This window comes from Plecotus auritus (assembly GCF_963455305.1).
Source record: "Plecotus auritus genome assembly, chromosome: 12".
Taxonomy (NCBI): domain Eukaryota; kingdom Metazoa; phylum Chordata; class Mammalia; order Chiroptera; family Vespertilionidae; genus Plecotus; species Plecotus auritus.
Window position 1 is genome coordinate 27685903 of NC_137778.1, and position 21326 is coordinate 27707228.

General features: G+C 39.0%; 1 protein-coding gene across 1 annotated transcript; it reads right to left on the reverse strand.

Annotated features, from left to right (window-relative positions):
- Window positions 1-1685: 1685 nt before the first annotated feature.
- Window positions 1686-20310, reverse strand: NTMT2 (N-terminal Xaa-Pro-Lys N-methyltransferase 2; the record flags this gene model as incomplete). Its single annotated transcript, XM_080648297.1, has 4 exons — window positions 1686-1957; window positions 2722-2971; window positions 8596-8771; window positions 20157-20310. The coding sequence occupies 4 exons, from the start codon at window positions 20308-20310 to the stop codon at window positions 1686-1688; spliced, it is 852 nt and encodes a 283-aa protein (XP_080504423.1).
- Between the last annotated feature and the right edge of the window lie 1016 nt (window positions 20311-21326).

Sequence of the window (21326 nt, forward strand, 5' to 3'; positions counted from 1 at the left end):
ATTTACTCTCTAATGTCTACTTTCTCAATTAAATTGGGGTAGATATAGAGTTGGAAAATTGTGTAGAGCAATAAAAATATGGAACATTTCTAAGGAGAATGGAAAGTGGTGACTTAGGAAGAGAATATGGACTGCTGATGAACCTCAAAGACTCCACCGAGTTAAAGGTCATACATCCAAAGGACAATTATGTTATTTCCTCCATAAGCTCAGGATCCCAGGAGCAGAGAAAATTGATAATTGTGTCAATCAGTATCTGAGTGTTGGCAAAGCAGAAAGTCAAGAGGTAAAAGAATTGAGTGCTATTGTAAAAGAAAAAGAAAATTCTTGTGTGGGCCTAAAAAGAAGATTCGGCTAATTTGCTCCAAAACATGAAGGAATAAAATTGGAGTGCCCTTATTTGCCACATTTGGTAATGGTTCACCATTTGATTTAGTTCTGCTCTCTGGATCATTCACTAAAGGCTCTCTACCTCACACTTGGTTAAGTTACCTAGGAGTATGGAGTGACATACACTAAGTGCCAGGGACAGAGTAAGTGACACAGTTTTCTAGGGCAAAAATGAAACTACCAAGGTAGTAAGTGTCTTATAATGCTTGTTTTCCTCCTAAGTTAGAGTTATGCCTTGCAGATATGACTTTTATGGTGCTAGCATATCATGCAATAGGCCTTCTTTACTTAAACTGATTCTTTGCATTTCATAGAAGACTCATTACACATCAAAATACGAACATATACATATAGCAAACATATATATCAATCAAAATACAAATGTGAGCTTCAGAATGAAGATAGTGGAATGTTTTAAAGACAATAGCAGTTAAAATTAAATTACATTTGGTTGCAAAAGATTTTTTATTATTCTTAACCAATGCCTTAAATTAATCCAGTTGGTTCACTTTTTAGGTTTATCATTTCCCTTTTCTTTCCAATGTGTGTTCCTATCCACCAAGGAAACAGGAGCAGCTGCTAGGAAGCAAGCAGCATTAGGAGCCAATGGCTAAAATTAGATTATCAGTGACATTTACTTATATGTTCACAGCTGAAATTTCAAGGGTACAACATTTTCTCCTGAAAAGAGAGACTTCCCCATCACTGAAACGCAGCCTTCTGTTATCAAGTTACAACCATACAACTTCACTGGGTAGTGAGCGGACCCAAAATAAAAAGTGAAACCATATACGTTTTCTGTCAAGAGAAAGACTAAAGACAAAATTAAGTAATGGGCTTGTTTTCACAAGATTATTTTGACTGCCCTTCTTAATTAGGGGAAGATTTTTGTCTCAGTAGTAGTCCCAAAGAGGAAATATAACATATCTAGCACGAGGGCAGAGAGAGGAGGTCTAGACCTGACTCTGTCCTCTATAATGCAAATCCTCAGGGACCCAGGGAGCGTAGAATTGTGAACATTGTTCCCTTTCTGGTTTCTGTGTACACTTATAAAGTTTAGGTATATGCAATCATTTTTTTCTTACATTTTGCTCCATTAATCTTTTGGAGAATCCAGTGTTTGCATGTACTTCTATAATTAGTGGAAATTGTACACACGACATCACCAGTCATTTCTAGACATGCATCGCACCCCTTCTCTCCATTCCTCCATGAATTACAAGGTGCCCCCCAGAGAGGAGCCCTTCTGTCCCAGAGCAGCACTGTGCAGTCCAGCCCCTCCTTCCCGCCGCTGGTCAGGAGCGCCCGTCGCTGTGCAGTGCGAGCATCCACACTGGGACGCACTGCTCTGGAAAGCCGTCCTGCTTCTCCTGGCCCAGCACCACCAGCCCACTCTTCCTAATGAGGCTGTGGAGGATGCCCATGTCCCGAGTCACACTGCTGTCAGAGAGGTCTAAGGTGCAGCCCTGCCGAGCCACGTTGTCCTTCAGTATGATGACGCCATGTCTTTTCAGGCCCTCTCGACACCGGGAAAGAAATGCAAGAAGGTCCTTATCAGTCAGGTACCCTATGACCAAGTAGATGGGCAAACAGAAGGAATGGTGGGTGGGAAAGAAGGTGAGTAGGAAAGAACCAGGAGACCATTTGTTCACTCACTCATGATTTTTTTTTTTTTAATAGCCTGGATTGTTTTCATTGCAGGAGGCTTTAAGGATTTAGGTAAGAGGACAGTTACCCTCTTTGAAGGGGCTCAGTGGCCCATCTGTAAAATAGGTATTATACTACCTGGTCTATGTACCTCATGGGCATGAGATAAACTATTGCCCATGCCGTGGGTCCCCTCCACGTCCCCCTACAACCCAACTCTTATCACTCATCTGTGCCTCCAACACACACACACACACACACACACACACACACACACACACACACACACACCAAAAATCAAATTTGCTGTTGTCTCATTTCCTAGGGATTTAAGTCTGAGTCCAGTTTTCCTGTAAATGGGAATAAACTTTTTTTTGCCCCAATTTTTTAAGTTTTTCAAGTATTTAGGTGTCTAATAGGATTTAGATTGGTCCAAAGGCACTCCATCCCTAAGGGTGGAAATTGTCAAACTTATCCAGAGGATGTCAGGGGAGAAATCAAAATGACCCGAGCTTTTTAAGAGTTCCCATGATACCTCATGCTAGCTAACTGTTCTAGGCGCAACTACAGGTAGATCTTCCTTTGTATCCTTGTTCCCTCTGTGCATATCCTCAAATAAGCCCAGTGTTGTCTTTTCTTTGTGGGGAGGAGAGAAGGGCAGGTGTGAGACCATGCAGGACTAACCCGAGACCCACTGAATCCAGATGACATCGTATCTCCCCAGCAGGGGTGTGAATTCCTGTAGGCTGCAGCAGTGGTAGCTTTCTACCTTGTCTCCTTTGACCTGCAGGTAATTCTGGGCTTCGAGGAGGAATGACTCCATCATGTCCACCAGCTCCACGCTGTTGAAAACTGGTAACAAGACATGCTTGCTGACTCTTCCTATCCCAGAACCGCAGTCCAAGGCGCAGTCAGTCCCAGCTCTCCCAGGCCCCTACACAAAAGGACAGACACCATTCTGAGTCTTGGACACTCCAATTACCTCTTCAAATCACCTTTATTTAGGTCAGTTTCATGTAATAAGATGCACTATTTTAAGAGTATCTTCTGGTGAGTTTGGACAAATGTGTACAGGCACATACTTACTACCACAATCAGATTATAGAACATTCAACTATCTTTTCCAAAAAATACCCAAACATTTCTAGTTTTTGCTTTCTTTATTTTCCCCAAATACAGGTCTTTAAAATAAATTCAAAGTAAGATTTTAGGAAATCATGTCTTAGGTTTAAAAACTTGGTAATTTTCTCTTAAGAAATAGGTCATGGGAAGCCCTATGAATATAGAACTTTGTTAACTGTAATTTTTGGTCAAACACACTGCTAAATGAACCTACGCTATAGCTTATTACTTTATTTTAAAAAGCAAAGCAGTTAGCCCTAGATGGTTTGGTTCAGTGGGTAGAGCATTGGTCTGCAGACCAAAGGGTCCCGGGTTTGATTCAGGTCAAGGGCATGTACTTTGGTTGTAGGCTCTTCCCCTGCCTGGGGCCAGGTCGAGGCTCGTGCAGGAGGCAACCAATCGATGTGTTTCTCTCACATCGATGTTTCTCTCTACCTTGCCCTCTCTCTTCCACTCTCCCTAAAAATCAATGGAAAAATATCCTTGGGTAAGGATTAACAACAACAACAAAAAAAAGCAAAGCAGTGAGAGCAGTAAGTACTTTTAAATTTTATTCAGTCAACACATTTCAATTCATATTGGTAAAATTAAAATTTTAGTTTTTTCAGAACTGATTTTGGGGCCTCTGAATTATCTGCTCTTCTGATATAGATGGTAATTTTTAGGACCTGAGCTGAGGGAATGCTAGGATTTTACTTGAAACCCTGCCCCAGTGCTGTACAGCGCATTCAGGTGGATAAAAGGTGGTTGGAGCAAAGTCTCCTGTGTCTTTTCATGCTAAAAATTGTTTTCTGCTTTTGTACCAGAAACTACATGATTCATTGGACACAAAACCCCCTAAATTTTTTTAAGTATATCTGTGCATTAAATTAATGAGGGTGAGGGAAGGATAGATAGATGGTGAAAGTAGGAGAAATCAACTAATGTAAAGTTTCTCAAATTTGCTTCTATAAAGTAATATATATAAATATGTACATATGCATGGCCAGCTGAATCTCTAAGATGTCTATACATATCTATTAATTTATCAAAGATTCTCATTTATTGGGTCGTAATTGGGATGGGTGTTGAGTAGGTTTTATGACAGAAATGACAGTAACAAGATACTTGAAATTGCCAATGAAGATCGTCAGAAGAAAGCCTACTCTTGATTTCTCAGGAACTAAGGGTTTAAAAACAAACCAAAAAAAACCCTCACATATTTGGCTAAGGATCAAAAGGTGAAGTTTGAGCAGAAGAAAAGATCAGAAATGTGCTTTTCAGTTCACCCAGAAGGCTTTCCTCATAGCAAGAAAGGTACAACAAGGGGAAAAAATGAAGCAATTATAGCTTCTTTCCAAATGGAATGATAATATCCATGATTTATTTAGTACTTGTATGTAGTAAGCTCTTTGCATCAAAACAGTTACACAAGACAATAATAATTCCCCAATTTGGCAGTGAGGAAACTTTGATTTCGATTTCTAATGCCACACAATTAATAGCAGAATTTAAATCTGAACAGGGAACTGTGTGACTCCAAAGCCAGTTCATCCTTAGGATTGTCACCTCAAGTACCAACTCTGGTTTCCTAAGTAGTGTCTGTCTAATGCTGTGCCAAAAGGAATTCTAAGGCTTCATTCACACTCAGCAGGAAAGAAGTCTGTGATTGATTAGTGATGTCTGCCTTGAGTATGGGAATGGGACATGATAATCCATGGGACATTTCTTTACCATTCCTACTTATGCTATGCCACTTCCCTCATTCAAATCTTATAACTTAAACTAAACTAATTCAGAAAAAAAAGGCATAGGCTAAAGACTTATGTTGGAATGGCTGTAAAGAAGCATCTTCTAAGTAAATTCATAGCATAAACAAGATGGAGGAAGAACTGGGAAATTATTTTAAGCTACTGAAAATGACTAGTAGAAATGTGTGTGCTCAATTGGAGATTATCATTACAAATTTTTCTTATCATTACTTGCCCTACAGCCTCTATGATCATGTTGCTCACATTGTAGCAAGTGGTTTTAGAAGTAGAACCATGGAATGATAAAGAAGAGAGGCCTCAGAGAAATATGCCAGAGGATTGATTTCAACAAGATTCTAACAGCTGAACTCCTTTTTCTCAGTGAATAACTCAGTCTGAGGCTCTCCTGGTTACAGTGAAGAAGGGCCTCACACACTCAGCCTTCCTGCCATTCTCCTGATAGGCCTTCCAAGGGTCACAGCACAACCCTAGAGTTTTTAACCCACTCATGTCTAATTCTCCTACTTCTTCAGGCAAAGAAACAGACCCAGAGAAATGAAGTGCTTGAAATAGAACTCCCTGGAAAATTCTCCTACTCTGATTTGTATTTTTCACCAATTTAGATGTGTGATATTTGACTAGTTATTCTTGAAATGATGGTTATTACAAATAGAAAAAGGTGCCTTTCACTCCAGTCCTGTGTACCTCTAGCCTCTCACTGCTATCGCCTGGTTCTCTTTACTCCCTTCTACTCCACGTGGATGGCACTGCCTCCCATATGCTGCCACCACATTTCTTTCTCTCTTTCTCAGCCTCATGCGGCTCATTTGAGAAGGGATATTTGCTAGTAAAGACTGGTCTCAGGGACGGCATCACCGCTTCTTGGACACATGAGTCCAAGTCATGAGTGTCTGGAGCTGTGATTGTATTGAGATCTGATGCCCTGGCTATCCTTATACATATGGATTCCTATAAAGTAGTAAAATACTCAGGAATTTCATTTTAGTTTTGGTTATGCCCGTATACTTCATTTTGAGGAACATTATTTCAAGTTCATCCAGTGGAGTTTAAAACTCAAATGGAAGTTAAAAAGGTCACTGTAAAAAAACATGAAGTATATGTATCAAATTAGACCCAGAGTTTTTAGTCATGCCATCTCTGAGAAATGTTAAAATAGAAATACCATCAAATACTGATAACTTTTTACAAATTATCACCACCACCACCACCACCCCAAAAAGCTAAAACTGAGGAAAATGTCAGCTATGCAGTGGACATCATCTTGATGTCATTTATTTGCTAAAGTAAACACATTTGCAACAAGTTTAAACACCTTTTCCCTCCGTCCCATGTCACTAAGTGTTGAAAGGAAAGCCAAACTCTGAATTAGTCAATCTGCCTTTTCCCAGTTGACACAAGAGTAAATCATGTCAGATCCTCATATTCCCTCCCCCGTTGTATCTTGACCTGGATACTCATTTCGCAGATTATTAATGTCAAAGTACCAAAATAGCATTCTTTATAAAAAGACCATGTTTGTACTGAAGAGACCACAGCTTCACAATGAGTCTTGTCTGCTAAGAAGGACTCCTCATATTTGTTTGAAAAGAGCAGTTCACTCTTTCCAACATAAATACGCAAGCACCAGGCCGCTTCCTTTCCCGAGTCCGTGGGCTTGTGGAGGGGCTCTGTCAGACCAGCATCCCTGTGGTCAGCCTGGCATTCCACACGGAGTGACAAGACAGCTGGATTACTCACTAAGCCTCTGAAATGCACTGGGATCAAAGTCAGCCTCACCACCAGGCAAGCAGGAGGCATTGCTCTGGGCCAGACCGGAGGAGCGTTGAGGTCTGTGGTCCATAAAAAAATTTTTTAAAGTAAGGATTTTTTTTTTCTTCATGAGACTAATGGAAAAAATATGTCATGGTTAAGAACAGGAAGTTTGGTGTCAGACAGACCTGTCTGGGCTTAAGTTCCAGCTCTGTCTTTTACCAGCTGTATAACCTTGACAACTTCTCCGAACCTCAGTTTCCTTAACTGTAAAAACAAGGATAATAACAGTTACTTGCCTGCTAAAATTGTTGTAAAGAGTAAATAAGAGATACCCCTAATGGCCTTGGCAGAGTGACTGCCAATCCCAGCAGAAGCACTCAGTGAAATCAGTCAGTGACACTGATATAGAAATACTCCAGGTTAACCTGACCTATAAACAGCCTTGGCCTGCATCCCCAGCTCTGTAGTCCTTATGGCTGCCGCTGATGTCCAGACACTTTGGCCCCAACGGGCGTTCCATCCTGATCCTATTTCTCTACTCAGACCCTTGGTGCTCCAGGGAGGTTGGCTGGGAAGGGAACCTCACCTCAACACTAGTCCTAATATTATGCTTCTAAGTAGGCTGACAACCTAAACCCAAATATTTGTAATATTTGCACTGTTTCTTTTATCAGAATAAAATTAGTTCCAAATTTCAAGCAAACTGTTTCAGAATGCTTTGGAACAAAACCTGCCTGTCAGTTAAGACTTTATATTGTCAGCAGGACTGACAGCAGCTTCACTGTTCTAACAATTAAATGAAGCTCCTTAAAATATAATGAATGTGTTTTATGAAAGCATGTTATTAGTAGTAGTAGCAATAAATTAGATTTGTGGGGTAATAATTATGTGCACTTAAAGCAAGTACTTGACACATAGGATCTCATTTGATCATCACGTGTCCATTGAGGCCGGTTCCATGGTTATGCCATAGTCAAAGCTTTCAGACAGAAAACTGAAACTTAGAGCATTTAAATGACAAGCCCAAGGTTGCTTACACAGTAAGTGAAAAAAAACCACAGTGATTCTAGAGCCCAAGATTTTGGCCCCTATTCTGTACTGTCTCCATATGATATGGAAGTAAGGAAGTAGACTTTCACCCAACACAGGACTCCAAAGGGATCACATTCTTTCAAGGCAATGTCTGAACTATGTATAAAATTATATAAAGAGATTCTACTGCGCTTATTTTAAAACCAAACATGAGTATGCATTCTCTTACCACATCAAAATTTTATTAGAGGGGATCAGTAAATCACCCCAAGATCCCAGATGGCATGATCTCTCATCAATCATCTGGCTGTCAACTGATTTATCTATGAGACTTTAAAAAAGATGTCTTCTCGCCCTAGCCAGTTTGGCTCAGTGAATATAGCGTCAGCCTGCAGACCGAAGGGTCCTGGTTTCAATTCCAGTCAAGAGCAGGTACCTTGGTTGCAGGTTCCTCCCAGGCCCAGCCCCTGGTCGGGGCGTGAGCAGCAGGTAACCAATTGATGTGTTTCTCTCACATCGATATTTCTCTCTGTCTTTCCCTCTCTCTTCCGCTCTCTCTAAAAATCAATGGAAAAATATCCTCAGGTGAGGATTAAAAATAAATAAAAATAAATAAAAGAGATATCTTCTTAACCTCCAAATGGTAATATTAGCACTGCTAGTTCACCTTCCCCTGAAGCATGAGCAATTAGACAGTGCTTAGGAGGGTGAAATGCCAAGTGGAATAAACAAACGATTTGATGTCACCCATCCTTTCTGAGCATCTCAAAGCAGGCTTTCAGGCTTAACGCTTGGCTGCACCATACAGCTTTAATATGGCTTAAATCACAGCACAGAAGCATGTGAGCTCAATGTTTGTAAGAACTTTGCCTTCTCATGAAGCTGTAGTTGGATAACTCACCCCAATAAATTTTCTAAGAAATTCCTGAGAGGCCTGGATATCTGGGTTGGACAGTTCAATGAAATTTCCCATCATTCCCTCTTCTGTAGCTGGTACCTCTTGGTAGAACAGTTTAGCTCTGGCATAGAACTGCATCTCACCATTGATGACTTGACTTGTTAAAGCATACAATTTCACTGCAAATGAAATATTAATATTTATTAATATTTATATCACAAAACAAATTCAATCTTATCACACATTGATTTCCTCTTAGAAGCCTGCAAATTTGTGCTCTGGAGGAACAGGCACTGGTTTGAACTCAGAAGACCTGGATCTGCGTTTGGTTCAATGACTTACTTCTTTTGACCTTGGGAAAACTTCTTAACCCCTCTGAACTTCTGTTATCTATGTATAAATCATAATCATGTGGCATTTTCATAATTCAATACCCTATGGTTTAATAAAACTATAGCTTATTACTGTACTAAAAAGTTTAATAGTGTTTGCTACAGTGCAATATAAGTGTCACAAGTTTTACAGTGAGTTTTATCTTTGAGCTCTAAATGTTTTATGAGAATCTAAGGCGTAGCTATTTTTTCATCTCTTTTTCAAGCAATAACACCCAAATACCTCTTTGTACCAACATAAAATAAAATAATAAGAAAACATATAATATTTATTGAGCAACTATTCTGTACCAGGTAGTGGGCTAGAAACATTATACTATGATTTACTTTGTCATTTCATTATTTCAGAAACCATATGAGATATTATTTTAAGATATTATTTTTAGAAAAACATGTGTTCCAACTTCTTAAGGGTAAATGACTATGCATTTAAAAGTATTTTGTAAACCTAAATGCATCTTTATAGATACAAAATATTTTCATTAGAGCACATTCAGGAGGAAATGATAGAAACTGGATGAAAGGAAGGAACTTCTGATTCAAGACTGTAGGCTGAATACATGCATTTGTATTTCCTCCTTCCCAATACTTCCCAAGAATTATTTTAATAAAATCCATCCATAACAATGAAGAAAATGAAATGGACTCATTATTTCAACAAATTTCTGGAAGACAAAGAACACATGAAACAAAGTTAAAAAAGTTACAGCCCAGGATAGTTGCAAAAGGAAGTAAGAGTTAATAAAAAAAAAAAAAAATATCTACAGACCAACCAGTGAGGGGACAAGTGCACCTTCCCAAAAGCAACAGATATGACAGCTATAATCCTGAGGGTAGGGAGTGGGAATATGTGTCTTCTATAAAAAAAAAATTAAATGAATTTCCTAAAGATAACTAAACCAGTTAGTGTTGAGATCCTGAAACATCACTCATTTGGGCATATAGAGGACTCCAAGTACTTCACCTGCTCACACTCATCAAAGTCTGGTAAGATTTACCTGGACATGAAAAGCTTCTTATCATCTTTTCTATTCAGAGGTGAAGTATATAACAGGGGAAACAGTCTCCATTACCTAGAATCGCTGACCCTGTCCTTTATTCTGAACTATGGGTAAACAATGATTTCCAAAAACATGGGGGTAAAATGGCAGCCTGAGAGACAAAGGTAGAACTGAGCCCAAAGGAAATGGAAATAATTCCAGAAACAGATGAGACTATAAACCAAAACTAAACAAAAACCTCATATATCCTTAGAGAGCTATGAGAACTGGTGTATCCATGAATCAATGATAACATGCCAAGAAAATGATAATTAAAAAAATAACAAAGACTTCTTAGAAATTAAAGTTTTGATTACCAATATGAAATTGAGTAAATTTATCAGGACATAAATACAAAGTTAGATATGGAAAACAGAAATAAAAAGATAAGCCTGGCCGGTGTGTCTCAGTGGTTGAGCATCAACCCATGAACCAAGAGGTCACCGGTTTGAGTCCCTGCTCCAGGCACATGCCCAGCTTGTGGGTTCAATCCCCAGTAGGGGGCATGCAGGAGGCAGCCAATAGATGTTTCTACCTCTCTATCTTTTTCCCTTTCTCTTTCTCTAAAATCAATATATATCCTATATAATAAAGATGTAATATGCTAATGGTCATTACTCCATGAAGCGTAATGACCAACTGTGTAACAACTGGATCATGGATCAGCGGGAGGGTGGGGCAGCGAGCTACCCGGCAGCAGCAGCAGCGGCAGAGAGCTATAGGAGGGGGCAGAGCAGCAAGCTATGAGGGGGGTGGGGGGCAGAGGGAGCTACAGGAGGGTGGGGCAGCTGGCGGAGAGCTACAGGAGGGCCGCAGCAAGCTACTGGTGAGCTACTGGCGCACAGATTCGTGCACAGGGCTACTTAAATATATATATATATATATATATATATATATATATATATATATATATATATATATATTATTATTTTTTTTTTAAGAAGTAAAAAGATTAGAGCTATAAAGACTTAATTTAGGAGGCCCAACATCAAGCTGATCAGGATTCTCAAAAACAGAGAAAATGGAGGGAAGAAAATTATTAAAGAAATAATATATAAAAACTTCCCAGAACTGAAAGAGATTGTAAGATCCAACAAGTACTGAGCATCATGGATTAGAAATAATAATTAAGTAAGGGCCACATTTATATATATCCTTAGGAAATTTCAAAACACAAAGAGTAATGAGAAGATTCTAAAGATATTTCAAGGGAAAATAGTGGTTGACCTTAGAATAGGGTTGCCAAATTCGGCAAATAAAAATACAGGACACAAAATTAGTTTTGAATTTCAGATAAACAATCAATAACTTATTAGTATAAGTATGCTCAAAATATCACACATTACATGGGGTATACTTATACTAAGAACTTCTTAATTATCTTAAATTCAAATTTAGTTAGCATCTAATTTTATCTGGCAACCCTATGTTCAAAGGATTAGAATCAGGTTTATAAAAACACAACTTTCATCAGAAACACTAGAAAACAATGGACCAGTGTCATTAATATTCTGAGACAAATTATTCTGAAGCTAAAATTTAATCCCCAGTCAAATGTGAAAGACTATTTACCTCCTATGATTCATTCTTCAGAATGAAGCTATATTTCAGCCCAATGAGGTTTAAAATCAAGAGAAGGTATGTGACAAAAGATGATGAAATTAACTCAGGAATCCAATGAAAAGAAATCTCTGAATCACAGATATTTATCAGATCTAGAAGAAATCAATTTATATTACAGAAGAAAATATAGGCTGCAAAAACTATGTCTTTAAGTAGTAGAATGAACTGGACTCTGAATAATAAACAGAGTAGGTAAGAAGAAAAGAGACATTAGTGATATCCTAAGAAAGATGTATTTTTAATCTCAACCACCAAAAATGAAAGACAATTGAAAGCTCCAAGCAAAATATGCAACAGTACAAAAATGTTATGATCAGGATGTGAAGAAAACCAAAATATGACATAATTTGGGGTAGAAGAAATATAAGAAAAGATAGTCTATTTAACCTTAACTAGGAACATCTTTCTTCAGATAACACCAAGATTGTGATATTAGACTAGTGCACTACTTGGCTCTGAATTGAACAATTACATTGTCCCAAATTTTGACTCTAAAAGTTAAAAATCTAATAACAAGATCCATTGTACTATGTTCCATCTGTACAGTTACATCAGTCTTTTCCAATTTGAAGACATTGGAGCCAATGTTTGGACTCTTGAATGATCACAAGTTTTCTGAAAGGGATACATGAATCAGTTTCCACATACATCATTTTCTAGTAACTGAAAATATTATGTACTATATCTTTCATGTATATTAACTATTATACATAAATTACTTTAAAAGTGCAACTCCATTAAAAGTATTAATAAATATGTAGATTATTTTTTTCATTTTATACACAAACTACCTACTGATTGAGAAAATACAACATTAAAAGGAGAGTCCTCGTGTTCAGAAATATTGGGAACCACTGACCTAACCAATTCCCCTTCCCTAGCACTTGGTAAAGTGTTGTGCAAACAGCAGGTGGCTCAATAAATGCTCATAAATTCAACAGGGATGACAAATATCAAGTGTCACCATCTCAATAACATGAATGTTCCACATCCCTCTGTATATCTGAGCAAACCAGGTTAGCAAATCACAGTTCATAGGGTCTTTGCAGAGTCAAATGTTGCCTTGGATCACAGGCAAGCCACAGTTCAGAGCTCTCCTTGATCCAACCAAAGCAGCAGAACAGCCACACTCATCATCACCTGCTTAAGTCAACTAGTTGGTGGAGTCTATTAAAACCCTTAATCTGGAAATGGGAATGGTCCATTATGCCAGAAACATTTAGACCACAAGTGAATGCCAACCTCAGCAGGGGTCAGACTCAATAGGTAAGTTTTTATGGTTATGGGCTTGGGTTCTCATTTTCACCTAATTGACAGGAGCATTTCACTAAAAAGATATATGAGGTGTCATGGCCAGCTCCAAGTTCTCCCCTCCTGATAGCTTTTGCTATGGTGCAAGTTGACTGAGATAAGGTAATCAGTCATCTGTCCATGCCTCTTTGTTATAGAAATACATTTTAGTGGCTTATTCTTATAAGATTGCAATGTGTCTCTGAAACTGGGTTAGTCTAAAACCGGGATTATAGATACTCTAGTTCTTGATATAATATGGTGCTTATTTCTTGACCTACATCTTGAGCTGAACTCCCAAAGGCCTTCCAATAGTTTACTTGTTACAGAAAGAAAAACAGAGTACAAGTTCATTTGCCCTGAGTAAGAATAAAGGTCTTGGGACGTCTCTAAGAAAAATTGTGTTTATAGCTATGTGCGCATATTTGTTATTGTCTTTTTTATTTCTTTGTTATTTTTTTAAAACCTTTATTGCTTAATAGTTGGTTATAGCTATTTCAAACTTTATTTCAGTTGTTAGACCTGTTTGTCAACTGAAAATTGACCTCAGAATCTCCAGAGGTTATATAGGCAAGGTTGAGATAGTAAGTAAGAAATGATTTGAGACAGAATATTGGATCAAGTTAGCCTTTTTTAATAAGAAAATAAAGTCCAATTAGGAAATACCCTTATGAAAGGTAAGACCTTCCATATAGATTTTCAGGTGAAACCTAGCCAATTTGGCTCAGTGGATAGAGAGTCAGCCTGCGGATTGAAGGGTCCTGGGTTCAATTTGGGTCGAGAACACGTACCTTGGTTGCAGGCTCCTCCCCTGTCCAGGCCCAGGTAGGTGCTCGTGCAGGAGGCAACCAATCGATGTGCTTCTCTCACATCAATAGATATTTATCTCTGTCTTTCCCTTTCTTTTCTACTCTTTCTAAAAATCAATAGAAAAATAGCCTCAGGTGAGGATTTAAAAAAAAAGATTTTCAGATGTGCATTTCCCAATTTAGTCATTATAGAAGTAATGGTTAAAAGGGGAAGGAAGGGAGGGATGGAGAGAAGGAAAAACAGGAACAGTATCTAGGTACAATGGAATATTATTCAGCCATAAAAAGAAGGAAATCCTGCCATTCGTGACAATATGATGGACCTTGAAGGCATTATGCTAAGTGAAATAAGTCTGACAGAGAAAGACAAATACCATATGATCTTATATATATGTGGAATCTTAAAATAAAAAAACTCATATCTATTTTTTTCACCAACAGAGGAGGGTGGGAAGAGGGACTTAATCATGTTTCTGGTGGAATCTGAAGGTCTGGGTGTGCCAGAATGCTAGAAGTTGTCACTACCAAGTCTCGGAATGGTCCTGAGAGTCCCTCTAAGCAAACGGGTGACCCTTGTTCTTAATTTCCTCCTCAAAGACCGGTTCCTCTAAAAAAGGGTAAATTAAAGGAGGTACTAACAATTGGTGGGCACTGCCCATGTGCCAGGCATTCTGTTGGTCAATTTCATGTCATCTCTTCACATTGTCTCTTTTAAGCCTTACAACAATACTACAAAACAGGGATGATAACCATCATTTTACAGATGAGTAATGAGAGAGTCACAAAGATTTGGTAACTTACTCAATGTCACATAGAAATAAGTGTTACACCCATGTTCTGACCCACACCTATTGAAATACAAAGCCTCTGTTCAGTCTGCTAAACCACATGGGACCATTGTTCTAAATGTGACGTTAGATTAAACCTTTAACAACGTCAAGGAGCTCAATTTTTAATTAATAAATATTCAGTGACTTCTGTGTACTCAGAAATAGGCTGTGGATAGTGCTAGGATAATTATTGAGAAGTAACTTACATGAACATCTTCTATTGGGCCATATGTATAAAGGCCCCTTTGAGCACTGGCATACAAACTGGAGATTTATATAAACTGTTTTCCTATTCTCCTTCCTATTTGTTCACAAACAGCCAACTTTGGAAAATTCATTCATTCCAACTGAATGAATTTCTAGTTATACCAGCCCACATTAGTAGAGTTGCCATTTATACTGGGAGGCGGCACGATTATGTGGATAAACATGACAGACTTCTGGGGTCAGACTGCCCGGGTTTTGGTCCTGCTCCGCTACCACCATCACCACCACTACCATCACCACCACCACCACAACCACCACCCATGATCTCTGGCAAGTTACAGAACGCCTCTGTGCATCAGTTCTTCAGATACAAGATGGGGAATAGCAGTATAACCTCATAGGGATATTGTGAGTATTAACTGAGATAATAATACACAAAACACTGAGAACAGTAATAGGCTTTTTCCCATTTCTTTCTGAAGACCTGCTGTATTCAGTGGTGTAGCAAGGTCTTCCATTGGAGATTTTAGCCAGGGCTATTTCAGTAAATGTCCCCATAACTGAAGTTTGCTGCATAGTGTGCTGGTATGAGACTGGCTGCCTACTGCAGGCCTTTAGAAGGAGGAAGGAAGAAAGAAGGAATCAAAGGGTCTGGTTAGCCACCACTCTTCCCTAATCACCCTGAACAACAAGTTCTCTGTGCAGTAAGACTCCCCAACCTTTTAAAAGAAGGGCTTTATTTTTCCTTCTATGGAGGCTTGAAATCATCAAAGGAGGGGAAGCCAACTCTGAAACACCCCAGTGGAGCTAAGGAGGGAGCACTTCCCCTGGCTGAGTTTTATTTGCAAATGGAAAAGCTTAAATCCACTGTCACCTGAAACTCTCTCTAGTGAATTCAGTTTATGTCTGTGGTATAGCCTGTTCTAAGGAAACTGCATGGTGACTTTAAGAGGCCCCATTCCATGAACCAGGAGATCAAGGTTCAATTCCCGGACAGGGCACATGCATGGGTTGCAAGCTCCATCCCCTGTAGGAGGCATGCAAGAGGCAGCCAGTCAATGATGTTTCTCTCTCATTGATGTTTCTATTTCTCTATCTCTCTCCCTTCCTCTCTCTGAAATCAATAAAAACATATTTAAAAAATGGTTAAGAGGCCCACCTCAAAGGAAGAAAAAGCTAACACATATTGAGCATTGACAACTTTCACATATATAATTAGTTGCATTCAATCCATCTGACAGCCCTACAGTTTTGAGGAAAATGATGCTCAGAGACTTTAGTACTTGCAGAGGTGACTTCTCTGTCAATAGCATTGTGAGAATTTGAACTCGGGACTTTGGTGACCTGTAATTCATTATTGGTAAGGGGCCATTTAATTTGTTTAACAGATATTTATTGAGTTTTTTCTATGTGCCAGGAACCGTGGTAGATGGGTAGAGATAGAAGAGGATAAAATAGGTGAGTCTCGAATCTCATGCCAACTAGAGAAAGCCCAATAGGGGGACTGACACATAGAAATGCATTCCATTAATATATGTTATAATCTCCTGGGATAAAAATCAAGGGTTGAGCAAGTTACTCAAGGGTCTGGGAAGCCTTCTGATTTGGTACAAGTCATACTGGCAGATGAGACATATATACGATTCCTTTCTGCACCATTAAGAACTTACAGAGTTGGCTACTTCAGAGGAACTTTAGCTTCTATTATAAGAGAAAAGGCTGCAAAAAATCTGAGTATTCACAGAACTGGGAGCCTGCCTTCCCTGCACCCTCAATTTAAAGCTCTTGAGGATTAACAAAAAGTTTTTTGTAGATTTACCTCCATTACCAGATTTTAGCAAATCCTGAAGAACAGAGACATGTCTTACTGAATCTTCTCCAGTGCACTGAATATAATTGAACTGGCTCAAAGGAAGAAATGTCTGGTGTTTCTATCTCTAAAAATCAATTCTTTCCCCTGTGGCAGAAACATTTACGAGAGACCAAACATGCATGTACCCCTCTCATCACCCAGCATCCTTGCTGCTAGGCAGGGGATATGACAAGTTATGGGCAATAGACTCTAAACAGATGTAATATATGTCTTCCTGGAGCAAAATATTTAAGGGATGGTTGGCGAACTTTTGGCTCCTATCTTCCCTTGCTATGGTGACAAGTGATATTTTAGATGATGGAACCTTTACCATCCTGGATTCCTGAATGTCTATGTGGAACATAGCCCCTGCCCCCTAGTAATGCCTATTGGAATGATGTAGCAAAAGTGAAAAATAAACTTTTGTATGTTTGGTCATTGAGATTTCAAAAGTTCTATTGGGACGGTATTGGTAATTTATTATTGCAGGCTAGCCTAGCCCATACTGACTAAAATAGCCCTCAGTTATTAAAATCAAAGAGATACTCTGGATGGGGTTAGCTCTGTTAGTCTCAGGGGAAACTGTCAGGGCTGAATCATAGGGCCAGAGAAAATAAGCAGTACCCATTTATGGAAAATCAACTAATATGGAGTCATCTTTGCTTTAGAACCAATTAATGGTATTCAAACTGTGTTTATGGAACCCTGTGGGTGCTACAGAAGCACCCCAGGAGCCGAAGAGGATGGAGAAAGGAAGCAGAAAGATTTCACTTTTTCCTGTATTTTACATTGTGCATCCATGGAAGACTTTGTCAAAGGGTTTGATTTTAATAGTAATGTGTATGTTTTTTAAGTTTGGGAATCATTGATAAACCATCAGCACATTCACAAGGAGAAAAATAGATAAAATCAAAATGACTATTCTAGGTAGAAAAAAAGGATTGAAGCCAAATATAAATTCTACTCTACTTGTCCCAAATAATTTTCATCTGATTTTCAGAAAATCCTGTTTTATACTTACTTTTTAACTCATCTCCCACTGCTTTCAGAGATGAGTTCCTTTTCTCTCTAGTAATTATTTTTAAAACTTGGCAGTCATCTGCCCCTTATTAATTATTGTAATTAATGTCCTAAGAGAATTATTTATAGGCAGTGTGATCTACCAGAAAGAGCACTGGTCTTTGGTATCTACATGAAATCTTGTCATCTCTGAATTTTATTTTCCTCACTTGAAAATATAAGATGGGGATGAGGGAGAGGAGGGGAAAAGAATGATACCCTACGCTGCGGTAAAAAAGAAGGAATTCTTACCATTTGCAACAGCATAGATGGAACTGGAGAGCATTATGCTAAGTAAAATAAGCCAGTCAGGGAAAGATAAATATCACATGATCTCACTCATATATGGAATATAATGAACAACATAAACTGATGAACAAAAACAGATCCAGAGACAGAGAAGCATCGATCAGACTATCAAACCTCAGAGGGAAGGTAGGGTAGGGTGGGGGTAAGGGGGAGAGATCAACCAAAGGACTTGTATGCATGCATATAAGCCTAACCAATGGACACAGACAACAGGGGGGTGAGGGCATGAATGGGGGGTGGGGGCCAATGGGGGGATAAGGACACATATGTAATACCTTAATCAATAAAGAAAATAAAAAATAAAAGAATGATACCCTATAAATCCCATAGTATGGCTGTGAGGATCAATGAGAAATTTTTTATAAGAAATATACTAGATGTATCGGTTAATGCGGATTTTTTCAATAGATGGAGTTACACATATGTTCATATATATGCGATTTGACATGTATGCTATTTTGTTATATTGCTCCTTCAGATTACCACTTGTTCCGATCGATGGCACACGCACTTTCTGAGCAGCACTTCAAAACGTAGGAAGAAGTGGAAAACTGGGTCTTTAAATGGTCTGTCTCAAAACAAGAAAAGTTCTATTGGGACAATATTCACAAATTACCTGAAAGATGGGGGAAATGTGTAGCTAGCAATGGACATTACTTTGAATAAAGCACTTTTGATGTTTCTCTTGAAATTATCCTGTTTTCTTTGAACCAGTTAAAAATTCGGATTAATTATTAACCAGTTAATAATGCAGATTAACTATTAACCAGTTAATAATGCAGATTAACTATTAACTGGTTCTAATGTGGATTTTGTAATCCAAAGAAAACAGGATAATTTCAAGAGAAACATCAAAAGTGCTTTATTCAAAGTAATGTCCATTGCTAGCTACACATTTCCCCCATCTTTCAGGTAATTTGTGGATACCGTCCCAATGGAACTTTTCTTGTTTTGAGGCAAACCATTCAGAGACCCAATTTCCCACTTCTTCGTACATTTTGAAGTGCTGCTCAGAAAGTGCATGTGCCATCGATCGGAACAAGTGGTAATCTGAAGAAGCAATACAACAAAATAGCATACATATCAAATCACATATATATTAACATATGTGTAACTCCATCTATTGAAAAAAATCCACATTATTAACCGGAATATCTAGTATATAAATTTGATATGAAAGTATTTATATGTCTGGAAATAAAGACCCCCTCAGAAATGGATTTATAAAAAGAGACTTTGGCAGACTGCTAACACATAGCTTCTTGACTGCAATACAAAGACTATGTAGCTGCTTTCATGTCTGGAAGCCTTGCACTTCAAGTACACAATGGGGCTTTCAAGGCAACCATAAGAAAACAGACTGGGACTGATACATACTGTTCCTGCTTTCATTGGGGGGAAATATAAATCAAAGGGGGATATTTCACTCATTAATTGGAAATTATTTCCTTTTTAGTGCTGTTAAGAGTGGCCTGAAGTGACCACTTTCACAGAGGCTAAGAAAAGTCATGTAGACAAACCAGATAAGCTTTCTTTGCTCTATTGTCTAACTTCCTGAAAACTAGAGGAAATAAGTAAAACGGAGACACACTACTGTCCCAGTTTTTTTCTCAATACCCAAAGACTCAACTAAAATCTGCACCTTTAAACTCTCTATTATTCTGACTCAGAAAGGCCAGGAAGGATTATGTGGAGTATACAAGCATACACACACACACACACACACACACACACACACACACACACACACACAAGGACGCATTTATCTATTACTACTGGTTAGTCTTTCTTTTTAACTCTTAGTTGATACACTACTGCATTAATCCTCTCACCTTTGAGTTGCCTAATTTGCCCATCTTTATGTTCTTGGAAATATTAAAAACAGAAATGAATTTCTATAAGCCTGGTACTCAGTTCACCAACACCGAGAACAGCAAATCACTGCACACAAGGGTGCATGGAAGTCCCAGAACAGAGACCTGGCTTGCCAGGCAGCACTTGGTCTTTGCACTCTCTACAAAGAATGTCCTCTTGCTGAGTTCTTTGTGTCTGAAAAGTGTCCTTGTTCTAATTGCTCTTCTAGAAAATCCACAACCTCACACAGTCCTTTCAGTCATTTCTTCTTCCTTATCTAGTAGTTCTGACTCACTTACCCAGGGGAATTTTTTCCAGCAGGTAGAGATAGCTCTGAAAGAAGTCATTGCGAATGGCTTTGTGAAGGATAAAGGACATGCTATGTCGACAGAGTTCATCGTCGGTGTTCTGCCAGCGGGATCTAAAGGCAAAATGGGCTCCCAGGTGGGCCATGGATAAGGGGGATATTATTATTCCTGCAGAAAAAGGAAGCTTGCCTGGCTGTTTCTCTGAATCCGCTTTCTCTTCCTACACGAACTTGAGACTGTCATTTTAAACCAGTCCCCTGTCCATCTATATAAGGACAGGCCATCATGGGGCATGGAGGGAGGGGCAGCAGGCACCAGAGGTCAGGCTCTTGGCACCTCCACCGTCTGATTGCTTGGGTGACACCACTCCAAGCCAGCAGGTGCTAAGTAAAGATGGAAACAGGCTGAGTGAGATCCTGCCTCATCCAGGAAAAGGCACACCTCCCTCCTTCAGCTGCCACTTGAAACAGGCAGCAGCACAGTCTCCAGCACTCTGAAGATTTGCTTTCATTGGATCCCTAAATTGCAGTAGCCTCATTTCCATTTCAAAGAGTTGTGAATATTTTGTAAGAGATCCTGTTCCCTGACTTTCATGCACTCCTTCTGGAACACTGAATCCTCAAGTTACAAGGACCCTTTAAAGCCATCTGAACCACCCACACTCCTTTCATCAGTACAGTGTTGCCCAAATCATCTCATAAAGATGGATATGTGTTTCCCATTTTGAAAGGTCTTCAAGAGACATAGTTATATGAAAGCCTGTTTTGATGTTAAATATCCTTCTGTCAGCAAACCCTTCCACCTAGCTTGCTCTAAACAACAAGCCTGTTCCTTTATATCTGCCTATCGTGGATGTGATTTTCCTCCTAAGTGCTCATTTGGTCTCTGGACTGGGTATCTTCTGATTGTCCCTCCAGGTCCACCCCCAGTCTCCCCACATTACTGTGTGCCCCAGAGGCTGACATATATTGACAACATCAGTGGACTCTCTTGCCCTCTGGCTTCTGGTTGGTTTCATCCAATGGGTAGTGCCTGCAGGAGCTTAAAGGATTATGAATCAACTATTTATCCCCCTGACACTTTCCCTGTGGAGATGCTAGAGGTTGACTGCTTCAGACGGCGGAAAGTCATAGCTCCTATCTGGGTGTCTTCCCCTATGAT